Raw genomic sequence first — 19706 nt, forward strand, 5'->3', positions numbered from 1 at the left:
TCTACTTTCATGGTAACCTTTCAAGCAACCAGTAGAAGTGATTCATGTGCATGAGAAGGGAATAGGTCAGTATGAATAATCATTAACCAACAATATCTGCTAGTGTTCCTTGTGTGCAGAGCATTGCTAAAGTTACATCTCATCCAATAAAAGGGATATGCCTATATAACTTGATAAAAAATCAAATATTTCATAAACTGAATCCTATTTTCCACTGAATTATATCATTAACTTTATTTGCATTTATGACTTACCTTCAACTAGCTGTGACTCCCCATGTTTGATCACCTCTATCCTTCTAGTCAGATATCTAATGAATTTGTAAATTAATATTGGAAAACCTAACCTCAAAAAAGAACCACTGAGTATTGTTTAAAAAGTAAAGAATTATTTCTTATAAGAGGGAATCCTGAAAATGAGCTTGTCCTATTAAATCTCAAGCCAACAGAATTTTTTTAAAGACAAAAAGAGTTCTAATGCAAAATCTGTCACTCAAAGTGAATTTCGTGTTGTTATAACAGTATTTATTCAATAAACTCCAAAGGATTGGTATTATATGTCCTTTAAATAAAATTCTAACTTTCATTTCTTGGATTTCCTTAAATAACATGTCTACAAGTTGCAGAGTGACCTTTTAAAAAAGCCACACTGAAGTGATGAACCAATTGGCCCTGGGCTATTTCCAACCTAACGGCATCTAAACTGGATCAATCCATTCCAGAATTCAGTGACTCAGAATTTCAATCTATTCCAATTTTGTCGGACTTGGACTACAAAGACTAGGGTCATTCTAGGTAGACTCAAAGGTAAATACAACTTTTTAGATTACCTCTGAAATCAATCATGTGTCTTTGGCATCTTAGTGGCTGTGGTAGATTTACTTACCTATTCACAATTCCTCCTTCCCTCCCCACCTTCGTCATGACTTCCCTGTGGGTGGAATATACTTCCAACTAATTGCTTTGGGGTTTGCCATGTGACTTGTTTTTACCAATGGAATGTGGACAGAAGGGTAGAAGTTCTGAACTGAGGCTTTAAGACATTCTGAGTGTTTCCACTCACCCGCCTGTGTCCTGCTATCACCCATAAGAAGAGCACGTCCCAAGCTGTCACTATTCCTTCAGCAGAGGCTCCAGTGAGAGACACAGGAAGCAGACTGATCCAAACCCTTAGTCTAGAGTGACTACAATCAATCTACAGACCCATGAGTAAGAAATAAAGACCTGTTAAGTAAACCACTGAAATCTTGGGGTTGTTTGTTGCCACAGTAACAAACAAACTTAATACAGTGTCCAACCATAAAAGGTATTATTTTTCTGGTACCACTCTGTCTCAAATTAAAATTTCCAAGTCCATTCTCTAAAATAGTATGCTAAACCAATCAAGTTTTTTCATTTCTGGATGTACCAGGCACTGACCAAACATTTGTCTGACAGCTTGATATCTTCTGTATTAAATCTCATCTGAAGATTTATCTGTCAACTAGGATTAGTAATTCTTGAACCTCCTCTGCTAAAGCAAGAGTACCTTGAAGACAGAATCTATAACTGATTCACCCACCCCTATAGCACCTAAAATAGTTTTGCACATACTAGCCATTTGATAAATGATTCCCTATTCCAACTCTCAGTTACCAGTGCTTCTTATTATTATTTTCCATATCTCAAAATGACCCCGAGTCACAAAATTACTCATATATTTGAAATGACAGAAATGACCAGATATGATCTTTCTACCTGAATACACAGGGGAACTAAAGTACTATGCAATGAATGATGCTCAAGACTGATAACCTATACCAGTAGGAATTCCCTCAAAATGGCACACAGATTCCTTTAATGAATACTGAGATTTAGAATGGATACCTGGATGATGAATCTCACGGTGCTACACACAAACATGTAGCAGAGATGGGTCAGCATTCGAGGGTACAATTCCAAGGGAGTTTCCAGAAAGGGGTCCGTGAGCCCCTTCACTGGAGCACTTTTCTGTCTTGAGTCTGTTCATCACTGGTCCTCTGTGCCACTCTGTCTCCTGCTCAGTGTCCCAGTTATCTAATTTTCTCCATCACCCAACTGATCTTTTATTTTCTTACCTCTTCTTCACATTTTTCTTCTTTCTTGCCTATTGCTTTTTCTGCCTTCCTTTCATAGTTTTAAGCATTGGTACAAGAAGACATCACCATGGATCCAGAATACTCCTTCTGTTCCACAACAAATCAACCAACTGCAATAACCTGGATATAATTTTCAGGCCTCAGAGTCAATAAAAGCAGATGTGCTCCTTGAAGGAAGCTCAGGGACTTCCGGAGAGCTCCACACACCCTGCCAGCTATTTAGTACTTGAATCATTAAAGAAATTTGAAGACAAGAATTTTTTCAAATTTTTTGCCAAAAATTCTGCTGAACCCCATGGTCTAAACATGTTCAGTTATCAAAGCTGTATAGTAGCAAAGATCTCTTCAACTATGCTGAATTAATTAATCACCATATTTCTTATTGCACTTTCAGCTCCTAAATAATTTTAAGTATGATTTAGTGATATCTAATGAAAGTGTAAACAAGTTATCTATTATACTTAAAAGTGGTCTGAAATTCCTAAAATATAGGTCAAACCATAATAAACATATATTTTTTTCCTTTCTTCCCAGAATATTCTTTCCCCTTTTTTTCCAAAAATAGCACCCCCTCTTCTTCTGGGAAGTGTCACCCTTACCTCACCATGAAAGCCCACAATGTGATTCAAATATACACTGTCATTTTCTCACTCCAACTAGCCACAGGCTAGGGGTGTGCACCTGTCCAAAGCTGGGCCAGTCATGGCACCCTAATCTTCTGGCCAAAGTTGATCTGTGTTTGTATGGGTAAGGGCATATGGCCCAAGATGAATCAATCACAATCCTTCCTCAAGATTTTTCAAAGTGAAATTAAGGCATAAGGAGAAGTCTCTCTCAGGCGGTGATGAAATTGGCATCTAAAGGCATGAGACCTGCCAGCTGCCATGTGCCCTGCATTGAGAAGAAAGCTGGTCTGAGAGAACTAAGCCAAGCTGCAGACAGAAGCAGACGTTGAAATAGAAAAGACTGAGCACCCTGGCAGCATTCAAATCCCTGGTTCCAGTTGTCTCTGACAATTGCCACACTCCTTCCTTTCTCCTAGGTACATCATAAGCCTTCCAATCAATTCCCCTGTAGATCTAAGTCAATTCAAGCTGTTTTTCTGTAATGAGTAGCCAAGGATATTCTACATAATCTACCAAACAAACTACAAGTTAACAAATTTGACTTATTGGGGGAAGTGGTTCAGGAATACTGTAAGAAACTCTAATGTATGTTCAACAAACTTACTATTTAGTTAACAGACGTGGCATTTAAGGATGACACTATTTAACATGTTCTTCACTGGGGATAAGCCTTCTCTTTTCATAAAATGGTTGGTTACTTGTGTTTTTTTCCTCTGAGCACAAGCCATGAACATAGATGTTCCGTGGGTATATACTGGGCTACAAACATGAAGACTGGGATACTATGATTGCCATATGATCCTCTGGAATGTCATGAGATCCCAGGTTAAGAGGTTTTGTGTTCTGGAAAAATCCATCTAAGGACAGCGAGGGTTGTGTAGCAAGATAGCACTAACTAAACTGGAGAATAATCATTATTCACATGATTATTTGTTACCAAAGGATAATACTTGTGGATGGGTTCAAAGGGATGAAAGGGACCAAAAAGGAATTTCGATGGCTATGGAGAAGGCAGTTTTAATCTCAAATGAAGCATCTGACTCAAAAGCTCAACAAAGAAAGTTTAGCTTTCCCTAAGAATTGGGTCTAAGATGAGGCTGCTAGGAATTCACAATTGAAGAAGTAGGAAATGTAAAATCCCATCTGTGTTCAAAGTATTAAACTGCATTTAGAAATAAAGCCATACACCTGTAAATCCCTCCTCCTATGCCTGCTGTACCCCATGCAATACAATATTTTTGCATTCAACGCAAGTGAACAGTTTGCTTGGGGCTGGTGACCCACCCTAGAGGGAACCTGAGAGACAGGGTTGAGCTTAGAATCCATTGCCCAAGAGAAGGCCCTAAATCACCCTCAAATGATGAAAGCAGAAATAAATATTCAGACAGCCCTGCTTTAGAACTTTAGCTTCACCCAAAGAGCACACACTCTAAGGATCTCATTGACCACCTGAACTCAGGAAGAGACCTGATTCTCAGTACAATAATTACGATCTTAAAAAAGCAAATTCAGCAGAAGCGGGAGAAACAGGGAGATGGCAGCGAGATAAGGACCTGGCCTGCCAATTCCCACTCTGCAGATGAAGGGGCCACAGGCCAAGAAGTGCAGGTACCTCTAGATGCTGGAAAAATAAATGAGTCCCGAGGGGAACAGCCAGCTCCACTCACCACCAGTCCCTCCCATCAGGAAACTTGCACAAGCCTCATAGACAGCCTCATCCACCAGAGGGCAGACAGCAGAAGGAAGAACTACAATCCTGCAGCCTGTAGAACAAAAACCACATTCACAGAAAGACAGACAAGATGAAAAGGCAGAGGACTATGTACCAGATGAAGGAACAAGATAAAAACCCAGAAAAACAACTAAATGGAGATAGGCAATCATCCAGAAAAATAATTCAGAATAATGATAGTGAAGATGATCCAGGACCTCGGAAAAAGAATGAAGGCAAAGATCGAGAAGATGCAAGAAATGTTTAACAAAGACTTAGAAGAATTAAAGAAAAAACAAACAGAGATGAACAATACAATAACTGAAATGAAAACTACACTAGAAGGAATCAATACCAAATAACTGAGGCAGAAGAACAGATAAGTGACCTGGAAGAAACACTGGTGGAATTCACTGCTGCGGAACAGAATAAAGAAAAAGAATGAAAAGAAATGAAGACAGCCTAAGAGACCTCTGGGACAACATTAAATGCAACAACATTTGCATTATAGGGGTCCCAGAAGGAGAAGAGAGACAGAAAGGACCCGAAAAAATATTTGAAGAGATTATAGTCAAAAACTTCCCTAACATGGGAAAGGAAATAGCCACCCAAGTCCAGAAAGTGCAGAGATCCCATACAGGATAAACCCAAGGAGAAACACGCCAAGACACACAGTAATCAAATTGGCAAAAATTAAAGACAAAGAAAAATTATTGAGAGCAGGAAGGAAAAAACGACAAATGACATACAAGGGAACTCCCATAAGGTTAACAGCTAATTTCTCAGCAGAAACTCTATAAGCCAGAGAGAGTAGCATGATATACTTAAAGTGATGAAAGGGGAGAAACTACAAGCAAGATCACTCTACCTGGCAAGGATCTCATTCAGATTCAATGGAGAAATCAAAAGCTTTACAGACAACCAAAAGCTAAGACAATTCAGCACCACCAAACCAGCTATACAACAAATGCTAAAGGAACTTCTCTAAGTGGGAAACACAAGAGAAGAAAAGGACATACACAAACAAACCCAAAACAATTAAGAAAATGGTAGTAGGAACATACATATCAATAATTACCTTAAACGTGAAGGGATTAAATGCTCCAACAAAAAGACACAGGCTTGATGAATGGATACAAAAACAAAACCCATATATATGATATCTACAAGGGACCCACTTCAGACCTAGGGACACATAAAAACTGAAAGTGAGGGGATGGAAAAAGATATTCCATGCAAATGGAAATCAACAGAAAGCTGGAGTAGCAATACTCATATCTGATAAAATAGACTTTAAAATAAAGAATGTTAAAAGAGAAAAGGAAGGACAGTACATAATGATCAAGGGATCAATCTAAGAAGATATAACAATTATAAAATATATGCACCCAACATAGGAGCACCTCAATATTAAGGCAACTGCTAACAGCTATAAAAGAGGAAATCGACAGTAACACAATAATAGTGGGGGACTTTAACACCTCACTTACACCAATAAACAGATCAACCAAAGAGAAAATTAATACGGAAACACAAGCTTTAAACGACACAACAGACCAGATAGACTTAATTGATATTTACAGGACATTCCATCCAAAAACAGCAGATTACACCTTCTTCTCAAGTGCGAACGGAACATTTTCCAGGATAGATCACATCTTGGGTCACAAATCAAGCATCAGTAAATTTAAGAAAACTGAAATCATATCAAGCATCTTTTCAGACCACAACACTATGAGATTAGAAATCAATTACAGGGAAAAAAACACAAACACATGGAGGCAAAACAATACGTCACTAAAAAACCAAGAGATCACTGAAGAAATCAAAGAGGAAATCAAAAAATGCCTAGAAACAATAGACAATGAAAACATGGCGAGCCAAAACCTATGGGATGGAGCTAAAGCAGTTCTAAGAGGGAAGTTTATAGCAATACAAGCCTACCTCAAGAAACAACAAAAATCTCATATAAACAATCTAACCTTACACCTAAAGGAACTAGAGAAAGAAGAACCAAAAAAACCCAAAGTTAGCAGAAGGAAAGAAATCATAAAGATCAGAGTGGAAATAAATGAAATAGAAACAAAGAAAACAACAGCAGAGATCCATAAAACTAAAAGCTCGTTCTTTGAGAAGATAAACAAAATTGATAAACCATTAGCCAGACTCATCAAGAAAAAGAGGGAGAGGACTCAAATCAATAAAATTACAAAGGAAAAAGGAGAAGACACCTCAGACACCACAGAAATACAAAGCATCCTAAGAGACTACTACAAGCAACTCTATGCCAATAAAATGGACAACCTGGAAGAAATGGACAAATTCTTAGAAAGGTATAACCTTCCAAACTGAACCAGGAAGAAACAGAAAATATGAACTGACCAATCACAAGTAAAGAAATTGAAACTGTGATTAAAAATCTTCCAACAAACCAAAGCCCAGGACCAGATGGCTTCACAGGTGAATTCTATCAAACATTTAGAGATGAGCTAACACCCATCCTTCTCAAAGTCTTCCAAAAAACTGCAGAGGAAGGAACACTCCTAAACTCATTCTATGAGGTCACCATCACCCTGATACCAAAACCAGACAAAGACACTACAAGAAAAGAATATTACAGACCAATATCACTGATGAATATAGATGCAAAAATCCTCAGCAAAATACTAGCAAACAGAATCCAACAACACATTAAAAGGATCATACACCATGATCAAGTGGGATTTATCCCAGGGATGCAAGGATTCTTCAATATATGCCAATCAATCAGTGTGAAACACCATATTAACAAATTGAAGAATAAAATCCATATGATCATGTCAATAGATGCAGAAAAAGCTTCTGACAAAATTCTACACCCATTTATGATAAAAAATCTCCAGAAAGTGGGCACAGAGGGAACCTACATCCACATAATAAAGGCCATATACGACAAACCCACAGCAAACATCATTCTCAATGGTGAAAATCTGAAAGCATTTCCTCTAAGATCAGGAACAAGACAAGGATGTCCACTCTCTCCACTATTATTCAACATAGTGTTGGAAGTCTTAGCCATGGCTATCAGAGCAGAAAAAGAAATAAAAGGAATACAAATTGGAAAAGAAGAAGTAAAACTGTTACTGTTTGCAGATGACATGATACTATACATAGAGAATCCTAAAAATGCCACCAGAAAACTACTAGAGCTAATCAATGAATTTAGTAAACTTGCAAGATACAAATTAATGCACAGAAATCTCTTGCATTCCTATACACTAATGATGAAAAATCTGAAAGAGAAATTAAGGAAACACGCCCATTTACCATTGCAACAAAAAGAATAAAATACCTAGGAATAAACCTACCTAGGGAGACAAAACACCTGTATGCAGAAAACTATAAGACACTGATGAAAGAAATTAAAGATGATACCAACAGATGGAGAGATATACCATGTTCTTGGATTGGAAGAATCAATATTGTGAAAATGACTATACTACCCAAAGCAATCTACAGATTCAGTGCAATTCCTATCAAATTACCAATGGCATTTTTACAGAACTAGAACAAAAAATCTTAAAATCTGTATGGAGACACAAAAGACCCTGAATAGCCAATGCAGTCTTGAGGGAAAAAAGCAGAGCTGGAGGAATCAGGCTCCCTGACTTCAGACTATACTACAAAGCTACAGTCATCAAGACAATATGGTACTGGCACAAAAACAGAAATATAGATCAATGGGACAAGATATAAAGCCCAGAGATAAACTCACGCACCTATGGTCAACTAATCTATGACAAAAGAGGCAAGGATATACAATGGAGAAAAGACAGTCTCTTCAATAAGTGGTGCTGGGAAAACTGGACAGCTACATGTAAAAGAATGAAATTAGAACACTCCCTAACAGCATAGACAAAAATAAACTCAAAATGGATTAGAGACCTAAATGTAAGACCGGACACTCTAAAACTCTAAGAGGAAAACATAGGAAGAACGCTCTTTGATAATAATCACAGCAGGATCTTTTTTGATCTACCTCCTAGAGTAATGGAAATAAAAACAAAAATAAACAAAGGGACCTCATGAAACTTCAAAGCTTTTGCACAGCAAAGGAAACCATAAACAAGATGAAAAGACAACCCTCAGAATGGGAGAAAATATTTGCAAACGAATCAAAGGACAAAGGATTAATCTCCAAAATATATAAACAGCTCTCTCTCTCTCTCTCTCTCTATATATATATATATATATTTTTTTTTTTTTTTGCAGTACATGGGCCTCTCACTCTTGTGGCCTCTCCCGTTGCAGAGCACAGGCTCCGGAAGCACAGGCTCAGCAGCCATGGCTCATGGGCCCAGCCGCTTCGCGGCACATGGGATCTTCCCAGACTGGAGCACGAACCCGTGTCCCCTGCATCGCAGGCGGACTCCCAACCACTGCGTCACCAGGGAAGCCCGCAGCTCATTATTAAAAAAACAAACCAATCCAAAAATGGGCAGAAAACCTAAATAGACATTTCTCCAAAGAGGACATACAGATGGCCAAGAAGCACATGAAAAGCTGCTCAACATCACTAATTATTAGAGAAATGCAAATCAAAACTACAATGAGATATCACCTCACACCAGTTAGAATGGGCATCATCAGAAAATCTACAAACAACAAATGCTGGAGAGGGTGCGGAGTAAAGGGAAACCTCTTGCATTGTTGGTGGGATTGTAAATTGATACAGCCACTATGGAGAACAGTATGGAGGTTCCTTAAAAAACTAGAAATAGAACTACCATACGACCCAGCAATCCCACTACTGGGCATATACCTAGAGAAAACCATAATTCAAAAAGACACATGCACCCCAATATTCACTGCAGCACTATTTACAATAGCCAGGTCATGGAAGCAACCTAAATGTCCATCGACAGATGAATGGATAAAGAAAATATGGTACATATCTACAATCGAATATTACTCAGCCATAAAAAGGAATGAAATTGGGTCATTTGTAGAGATGTGGATGGATCTAGAGGCTGTTATACAGAGCGAAGTAAGTCGGCAACAGAAAAACAAATATTGTATATTAACACATATATGTGGAACCTAGAAAAATGGTACAGATGAACCGGTTTGTAGGGCAGAAATTGAGACACAGATGTAGAGAAGAAATGTATGGACACCAAGGGGGGAAAGTGGCAGGGGGTGGGGATGGTGGTGGGATGAACAGGGCGATTGGGATTGACATGTATACACTGATGTGTATAAAATTGATGACTAATAAGAACCTTCTGTATAAAAAAATAAATAAAATAAAATTCAAAAAATTTTTAAAAAAGCAAATTCATTCTAACTCCTCAGAGCTGATGTCTATGCCCTCACCCAGTTCTAAGACAAAAAGAAAAAAAGTAAGCTGTTTATTCTCTGTATAATTTTAAGCTTTTAGAAGCTTATACATTCATTTTATTTATGTTTTATACACATATTGAGCACAACGCATGAACTTAATACATGCTAATAACAGAAGAAAACAAATTATATTACAAAATGCAAATTCTTCTTAGTTGCATAAACTTACTTAAACAGCTAGGTTCCAGACATCAATTTTCGAATAATCGAGTTTTCTCTAAGTCACTCCAGAAGACTATTTGCATATAACTTTTGGAAATCTCCACTCCAAATTTCTTTCAATGTAAATAGCACTTAATGTTTTCAATCAGTAACAGGCTTAAAGAATACACGAGAATATCTGAGATCAGTGCTCTAGACTTTTCTACCTATCAGAAGTGTGTGTGTGTATGTGTATATGTGTGTGTGTGTGTGTGTGTGTGTGTGTGTGTGTGTGTGTAACAATAGAGTAACTGAATTTGAGCCAAATCCATCTTGCAGCTGTACTAATAATTTGATCCTAAAAGGATATTTAAGTATGTATTCAAATATGGATAACTTAAAAATCTTAAAATCTCAAGCCACAGTCACAAAAAATGGTATCATGTAGTAAAATTTCTTTAGAATCTCCATTTACAATTCCAAAAAAAAAAAGCCACAGATACAGAGAACTATCTGATAGCTAATTTTATTCACCTCTGCTCTGATTTTAATATGACTACATTAAAAAACCTTGTAAAGAAATTTAGCAATGTTAAATTTCAGTTCAAGGCCTTTTTAAAACCTTTCAGTTCCAGCATAGAAATAATACACAGAAATATCATTTCTAATGCCTGAGAAACAGTGAAGCATGTGCTTTAAAGAACGAAGTCATATTAGTCTCACCTGCATTGATGCTCCTTCCACTCTTGCCACACAGGCAACCTGATCCAGGAAAGTCACCGCCACAGGCACCGCCACAAAGAAGCCTTTACAAAATGCCTTGAAGTATCTCTTCACCCAGCCTTGAGACAGTGCCATACCTAAAAGCACAAAGAAAACAAATATGAAATTAGCCTCAAAAAGGTGAAAAAGAAAAACATAAAAACAGCCCAAGAAAAATAAGAGTTAAGAAAAAGCAACCTCATCTCAATATGTTTCACACTCATCCCTATAACCATTGGAATAAATTTGACTTAAAATCCCAAAGGCAAATACATTAACTTAGGTTAACTCTTTTCAGTAGCTCAAGTAGCTTACTAATTTCAATAGAAAACTTCTCCTCACAAAGCAATGAGTTAGGAAAAAAATAAGCATTCCAAAAGTAAATCCTTTCCTGTTGCTGACTATGGTGGAGATGCTCCTTAAAGCCCTGATATCTGTTCTCTTCTGCAATAATAGAAGTTCTAGTGGGACACATGGCTGCCCAGCCTCCCTTGCAGCTAAGTGTGACCATGTGACTATGTATGATGAATGGCATATGAGCAGCAATTACATACTTCCACACTGTGCCCTTAAAAGAAGTATGCCCTCCACTTTCTGTTCCCATTTTGTGATACCTGTGATAAGGACGTGGTTGTAGGATCAGGAGTAGCCATCTCAAGTTAAAGATGGCAAAGCAACAAAAGAGAAGGGTCCTAGGTCCCCAGCACCATGCAGACACTGTCATTGCCCTGCATCGCTTACACTCGAGCTGTTAATTAAGAGGTAAATCATTTTCCATCATATTTAAGCCAATGCTATAGGGCCTATGTTATAGCAGCCAGACTGATCCTAACTAATACAACAATGAAATCTACGAAAAATCAAGAAAAAAAATCACTGCATATGAATTCAATACAGAAAATTATCAACCCTCACTTAGCCCTGTAACTTGATTAATTTTCAGATTTCAGATTGCCTAGCTAAGGCAATCCTTAAACTGCCTCAAGCAATGAAAAACGAAATAGTGAGAGATCAAAATATGCCACCCTAGAAGATCCAATGGACCCAAACTCAGTCCAACAGATGAAGAATCTTCCTGGCTGGAAAAGACAAATGACCAGTTCACCAGTTTCTCAAAACAATACTTATTCATACTGTGTAACAGACTATAATTTTTGTCTGTTTTATTTCTTGAACAGGACTAGATAGATACAGGGAGACCAGATTATTCTAGCAGTCCAGGGCAAGAGATGATGGTAGGATGGATTATGGTGGTGGTGGTGGTGGTGGAGAGGGACCAACATGGGCAAACTTATACCTATTTTGGAAGTTAAACTGACAGGATTGAAAATGGATGGGCAAAGGCTGGGGAGAGGAGAGGAGACAAGAAAACTGTCAAGGGGTAGTTGTGACCTATCCAAGCACTGTTATTTTGTCATTCCCTTGGATTGCATTCCAAAGTACTAAAAACATGCTCATGATTCAATTCCTCAAACTTCTAATAAGTACAAGGTCATAAGGTGGGTGCTAGGGATACAGGAGTGAAAAGGAGATACGGTCCTTGCACTCAAGGAGTTACAAAGTGCCAGGGAAGACTGCCCTTAAACAAATATTTCCAATGGAAATGAGCATTAAAATGGGCCAATGTCTCTGGAGCACAGGAACATGGAGCAAGGAAGTCTATCCATCAGAAAATGATTCAGAAAGGTCTCTCAAAGGAAATGGCATTTGAGGTGAGACCTGGGCTCTTCCGCAAAAGGAGCAGCATGTATGAAGTCTTCAGAGCAAAATAAAAAATGGTTATTATAGAAACTAAAAGAAGTTCAGTTTGAATGGAGTATACACAAACTTTACCATGTTAATTCTCAATTTTTAATTCAGTAAACATTTATTTATTGCCTGCTAAACACCAATGCTAAGTGCAGAGGATATAAAGACAGCTACATATACAGTATAATATTTAAAAACTCTCACTAAATATATTTTCTATATAAATGTATGCATATAAAAGCATTTTAAATAGTTATCTGCACTATTGTTTTAATCATTTAATAAACACCCATATGTCACTTGAATAATTATTAAAATATAGAGAGACATAAAAAAGCAGGTTTACCAAAATGCTAAAAATGGTTCATTCTAGATGTTGAGAAAGTAGATGATGAACTATTTTCTTCTTTGAACTTCAGTTGGTTTCTAATATTTAAAAAAGAAAGATGGTCCTCAGAAGTCACTTTAATGTATAGATACTATGGGGTAAAACTAGTCTTGCTCTCTTTCCCATCACAATAAACAAACCACACTTTTGCAGTCTAGTCCCTGCTGCTCCAAGTAGAACAAGTAAGATTCTTCTCTGTTTGTGCACCGATCGATATATTATAACTGACTGCAATTCTTTTATGTAGCCGATTCAGACTATGACAGAATATTACATGCTTTTGAAAACATCTTGAAAGTCTGAAGAGCCTTGGAAATTCTTACCTTTCTACTCACCCATAGTAAGTACTTCAGTTCAAACAGGAAAAAAATACTGACAATTCATATAACAACTAACCTGACCACTTGACTATTTAAGTAATTAATAAACTGGCTTTAAACACACAAACCTATGCTTGCTTAAATATATTTTAATAATCAGGTCAAAGAGACTTAGATAACCAGAGGATTTAGACTCAAAAAAAAAAACGGATAGTACAAATAGAAAAACTTGCTTCTATATATCTGTGGCTCTTAGAATAAAAGTAGCAAATATATTGACAGAATGAAAATATAATGTGTTCTCTTGGCTGTTCCCTGTGCCCTGCATGCATGGACCTTCACCTTCACTAAATAACTAGGGATACCAGCAGGATAGAAACTAGGAAAGCTTCAAATACGATGATGCCACAGCTATCCCAGTTGTAAGGTAGCATGCATGATTACAATGTAAATTAAAGGGGAAAAATACATTAACATAAGTTGCATTAAATTCAGGTTCCCAGAATTTTACACCTCCAATTCTTTTCCAATATAAACTCCCCCCTATACTGCTACTCCATTCAGTCACTGTGGCACCCAGGAAGGAGCATGGTAACGAGTGTCAGGGGCCCTGAGGTGGTGTCCTCTCTATGTCTACAAATAGCTGCATGACTTTGATCAACTCACTTCTGGTCCTCAGTTTCCTCATCTATAAAAAGAAAGGGGTTAGATTCAATTTCTAAGATCCTTTCTAGGGTTAACATTCTATATTTCTATACATTTTTTGATTGCTTCTCCAGGACGTTGAAAAGGTACTAAAATTAAGAAAAGCACTTAGATTATTATTGACTAAGAAGAAATGTTATGTTGCCTTTTAGGTTTGAGATTTTTTTTAATGTTGAAACGAAAAAATAACTTTGCTTTTATTAAACAAATAGTTAAAAAGGGAAGCAAAGAGGAAGTTGGAACTAGTGCAATTTCTGTGAAAGGACATTTTAAATACAGGTAAAGACCTGAAAGCCACTGCCCTTTCCCTTCTCACACTCACAACTCCACTGCTCATCAGGGCACTGCTGCCATCTCCTGCACAACGGTAAGGACAAATATTTTTCTACTGAGAGATTCTCAAAGAGCATGTGGGAGCTGTGGGAGGTGTGCCAATCTGAAGGTGTGCAGATTCTGCCCCAAGCCAAAGGGGAAAATAAAAGCTGCCTTGCAGATAAGGGGTCACTATTTTCAGAGGCTTAAAAGCAAAGTCTCAGTACAGTCCTGTCCTACCCGAATTGTGAACCACACCTCTACCTCATAATAAAACGCTTTTAGAAGCTTCTCACTATCATTAGAATACTAAAGCTATACATAAATGAAGAAATGAATATTATACTTCTATGTCAAGTCATATCAAATAAAATGTTTAAAGTGCTATGGCATTCACACTTCATTAAAGTTAATGTATTTCTTTTTCTATAAAGAACCATTGGGATGATCTGGTGTTTTGTTCACACCTTAAATGTTTAAAACTACCATACTAATAAGCACCTAGCATCCACTTCCTCTGCCAAAATTTCCTTTAAGCAATAATAATGTGACCATCCCCGGCAAAAAAGGAATAATTTTTATTCCTAGTGAACTAGTGAACTCAATTCTTCTAGTAACCATGCAAGTCATTTAGGTTCAAAACACTGCTCCTGAGAAAATTATTGCTTAAGTAGCAGGCACATCTGGTTCATTGCTGAAGTACATAAACTGAGAATATTTTTAAATAAGCTTTCAGAGTTCACTGAAATCTTATTTGCCACCTGGTATAAAACACCTGCAAGTAAAAGGTTTTTTGGTGCTACTGACCTCAACCACATAATGACCTATACTCTAAATACCTCTCTTTCCTCTCACAACTTGTTATGGTTTGATCATACATGAATTCATCTAAAATCATTCTTAAATTTGCATATATTTTAGCTTATACAAAGTCACTAATCACTCATCCATAGCAACCAGGTGAATAAATACAACTCAAGTCATCCTAATTATAAAAACTATTTTAAAATTGTGTGGCAGGTTTGAAGGTAAAAGGAAAACAATAAATTACAAAGCAGTATCTTATATAAAATGTAACCTTTCTATCATAGAAATCAGCCTGCACATTTGGATAGCCAAATCAAGATTTTATTTGTAAATTCAAACTATGAATATCAGAGAATAAAAGAGCAGGGACCCAAACAAATCTGACACCCAATTCCTGACTCAGTCAATATATATTTATTGATCACCTACTATGTAACTGTGCTAAGGGGTGAGCACATAATGCAGAACAAGGCAGGCTTGGTCCTTGGCCACGTGGAGCTTACATTTTCATTCTCTCTACATTAAGTGCCTACTTTGTGCTACTCACTATGCTAAGATACCAAAAGTAAAATGGTACACTGAGTCATAGTTCCTTCCCAAAGGCCCTGTGATAAGATCACAAGAAATGAGTAGATGACCACACACAATCAGGCTACCCTCCTCCATGTATCTCTTCCAGGAGCTCCTGGTACCAATAACCTCACTCTGCAAACAAAGCATAAGCATGTGCAATAGGAGGCAGGAGGCATTAGGATACGTTTACACTGAATCAAGGGAAAAATAATAACTGATGAACTAGAACAATTTTGATTCCACTGGAAGCAGATCTGGGAAAGTAACTGATGGATACCAATTTGAAATAAATTACAGGGCCACCTTCCTCCTTTCAGATTATAAATAAATACTATAAAAATAGATAATTGGTAATCTTTAGAATGTGAACTCCAGCATGAAATTATTTATCTTTTAACTTGTGTGACTTAATAGTTCTCACTCAAAAATGTGCAGAAAGGACAAAACAGCAAGAAAAAATAAAGAATGAAGAAAAACCAATCAAAAATAATAAAGGAAAGAAAGCTGGGCTTCCCTGGTGGCACAGGGGTTAAAACTCCGCCTGCCAATGCAGGGGACACGGGTTCAAGCCCTGGGCCAAGAAGGCCACACATGCCGCAGAGCAATTAAGCCCGTGCGCCACGACTACTGAGCCTGTGCTCTAGAGCCCACAAGCCACAACTACTGAAGCCCATGAGGCACAATTACCAAAGCCCGCACACCTAGAGCCCATGCTCCGCAATAAGAGAAGCCACCACATGAGAAGCTTGAGCACCACAACAAAGAGTAGCCCCTGCTCAGTGCAACTAGAGACAGCCCGTGCACAGCAACGAAGACCCAACACAGCCATAAATAAATAAATACATAAATAAATTTATTTTTAAAAATAAAAGAAAGAAAGAAATGTAATGGGGTTACACATAAAGTGAATCATGTTCTGGAAAAGAAACCCAATTTTAAAAGTCCACACTGGGGTTGGCTGTGTGAACACAGCCTGAAGGGGGCTAGTGTGCCACAGCTAGCCTGGAGGGAGTCCGGGAAAAAGTCTGGACCTCCCTAAGAGACAAGAGATTATTGTTTCGGGATGCGCAAGGAGAGGGGATTCAGAGCACCACCTAAATGAGCTCCAGAGATGGGCGTGGGCCACGGCTATCAGCGCAGACCCCAGAGACGGGCATGAGACGCTAAGGCTGCTGCTGCCGCCACCAAGAAGCCTGTGTGCAAGCACAGGTCACTATCCACACCTCCCCTCCGGGGAGCCTGTGCAGCCTGCCACTGCCAGGGTCCTGTGATACAGGGACAACATTTCCAGGAGAACACACGGCATGCTTCAAGCTGGTGCAACATCATGCTGGCTTCTGTCGCTGCAGGCTCGCCCCACATTCCGTACCCTTCCCTCCCACCGGCCTAAGTGACCCAGAGTCCCCTAATCAGCTGCGACTTTAACACCATCCTGGCTGCGCAGGGAACAGACCACCTCAGGTGACCTACATGCAGAGGCGGGGCCAAATCCAAAGCTGAACCCCAGGAGCTGTGTGAACAAAGAAGAGAAAGGAAAATCTCTCCCAGCAGCCTCAGGAGCAGTGGATTAAATCTCCACAATCAACTTGATGTACCCTCCATCTCTGAAATACCTGAATCGACAACAAATCATCCCAAAATTGAGGCAGTGAACTTTAGGAGCAACTGCAGACTTGGACTTTGCTTCCTGCATCTAATTTGTTTCCGGTTTTATGTTGATCTTCATTTAGTATTTAGAGCTTACTATCACTGGTAGATTTGTTTACTGATTTGGTTGCTCTCTTCCTTTTATATATTTTTTTTCCTTTTTCTCTTTTTGTGAGTGTGTATGTGTATGCTTCTTTTAGTGATTTTATCTATATAGCTTTGCTTTCACCATCTGTCCTAGGGTTCCGCCTGTTTTGTTTTTTCTGGTTTTTTTGTATAGTTTTTAGTGTTTGTTATCATTGGTGGATTTGTTTATTGGTGTGGTTGCTCTCTTCTTTCTTCCTTATTTTTTTATTTTTTACAATATTTTTTAATTTTTATTTTAATAACTTTATTTTATTTTATTTTACTTTTTATTTCATTTTTTTCTCCCTTTTCCCCTGAGCCACGTGGCTGACAAGGTCTTGGTGCTCTGGCTGGGTGTCAGGACGGAGCCTCTTAGATGGGAGAGCCGAGTGCAGGACATTGGTCCAACAGAGACCTCCCAGCTCCACGTAATATAAAATGGCGAAAGCTCTCCCAGAGATCTCCATCTCAATGCTAACAACCAGCTCCACTCAACAACGAGTAAGCTACAGTGCTGGACACACCATGCCAAACAACAACCAAGACAGGAACACAAACCCAACCATTAGCAGAGAGGCTGCCTAAAATCATAATAAGGCCACAGACACCCCAAAACACACCTTGGGATGCGATCCTGCCCACCAGAAAGACAAGATCCAGACTCATCCACCAGAACACAGGCACCAGTTCCCTCCAGCAGGAAGCCTACACAACCCACTAAACGAACCTTACCCACTAGGAGCAGACAGCAAAAACATTGGGAATTATGAACCTGCAGGCTGTGAAATGGAAACCCCAAACACAGTAAATTAAGCAAAATGAGAAGACAGAGAAATACACAGCAGATGAAAGAGCAAGGTAAAAACCCACTAGACCAAAAAAAAGAAGAGGAAATAGGCAGTCTACCTGAAACAGAATTCAGAGTAATGATAGTAAAGATGATCCAAAATCTTGGAAACAGAATGGAGAAAACAGAAGAAACGATTAAAAAGGACCTAGAAGAACTAAAGAGCAAACAAACAATGATGAACACAAAAAATGAAATTAAAAATTCTCTAGAAGGGATCCATAGCAGAATAACTGAGACAGAAGAACAGATAAGTGACATGGAAGATAAAAGAGTGGAAATAACTACCACAAAGCAGAATAAAGACAAAATAATGAACAGAACTGAGGACAGTCTCAGAGATCTGTGGGACAACAGTAAACACACCAACATTCAAATTATAATGGTCCCAGAAGAAGAAGAGAAAAAGAAAGGTACTGAGAAAATATTTGAAGACATTATAACTGAAAACTTCCCAAATATGGGAAAGGAAATGGTCAGTCAAGTCCAGAAAGTGCAGAGTCCCATACAGGATAAATGCAAGAAGAAACACGCCAAGACACATATTAATCAAACTATCAAAAATTAAATACAGGGCTTCACTGGTGGAACAGTGGTTAAAAATCCACCTGCCAGTGCAGGAGACAGGGGTTTGAGCCCTGGCCCAGGAAGATCCCACATGCCACGGAGCAACTAAGCCTGTGTGCCACAACTACTAAGCCTGCACTATAGAGCCCATGACCCACAACTACTGAAGTCCGTGTGCCTAGAGACTGTGCTCCGCAACAAAAGAAACCACTGCAATGAGAAGCCAGTGCACCAAAATGAAGAGTAACCCCCACTCATCGCAACTAGAGAAAAGCCCGCACGCAGCAACGAAGACCCAATGCAGCCAAAATTTTTTTTAATGTTTTTAATTAAATACAAAGAAAAAATATTAAAAGCAGCAAGGGAAAAGCAACAAATAACATATAAGGGAATCACCATAAGGTTAACAGCTGATTTCTCAGCAGAAACTCTATAAGCCAGAAGGGTGTGGCAGGACATATTTAAAGTGATGAAAGGGAAAATCCTACAACCAAGATTACTCTAACCAGCAAGGATCTCATTCAGATTCAACGGAGAAATTAAAACCTTTACAGACAAGCAAAAGCTAAGAGAAGTCAGCACCACCAAACCAGCTTTACAACAAATGCTGAAGGAACTTCTCTAGGCAGGAAACACAAGAGAAGGAAAAGACCTACCATAACAAACCCAAAACAATCACGAAAATGGTAATAGGAACATACATATCGATAACTGCCTTAATGTAAATGGATTAAATGCTCCAACCAAAAGACAGAGACAGGCTGAATGGATACAAAAACAAGACCCGTCTATAGGCTGTCTACAAAGGACCCACTTCAGACCTAGGGACACATACAGACTAAAAGTGACGGGATGGAAAAAGATATTCCATACAAATGGAAATCAAAATAAAGCTAGAGTAGCAATTCTCATATCAGACAAAATAGA

The 19706-nt window shown here is 38.4% G+C and overlaps 1 protein-coding gene across 3 annotated transcripts in view; it reads right to left on the reverse strand.

The window, feature by feature from the left end:
- Positions 1-19706, reverse strand: part of IMMP2L (inner mitochondrial membrane peptidase subunit 2) — a 905154-nt gene that overhangs the window by 851570 nt on the left and 33878 nt on the right. For all 3 annotated transcript variants that reach the window (XR_004528164.2, XM_019925347.3, XM_033863160.2), the window contains exon 3: positions 10700-10836. Coding sequence is in view for 2 of the 3 variants with exons in the window: in XM_019925347.3 (XP_019780906.1) it covers positions 10700-10834 (135 nt within the window). In the remaining variant the exon portion in view is untranslated. The remainder of the gene's footprint in view (positions 1-10699; positions 10837-19706) is intronic.

This window comes from Tursiops truncatus, chromosome 9, assembly GCF_011762595.2.
Source record: "Tursiops truncatus isolate mTurTru1 chromosome 9, mTurTru1.mat.Y, whole genome shotgun sequence".
Lineage (NCBI taxonomy): Eukaryota > Metazoa > Chordata > Mammalia > Artiodactyla > Delphinidae > Tursiops > Tursiops truncatus.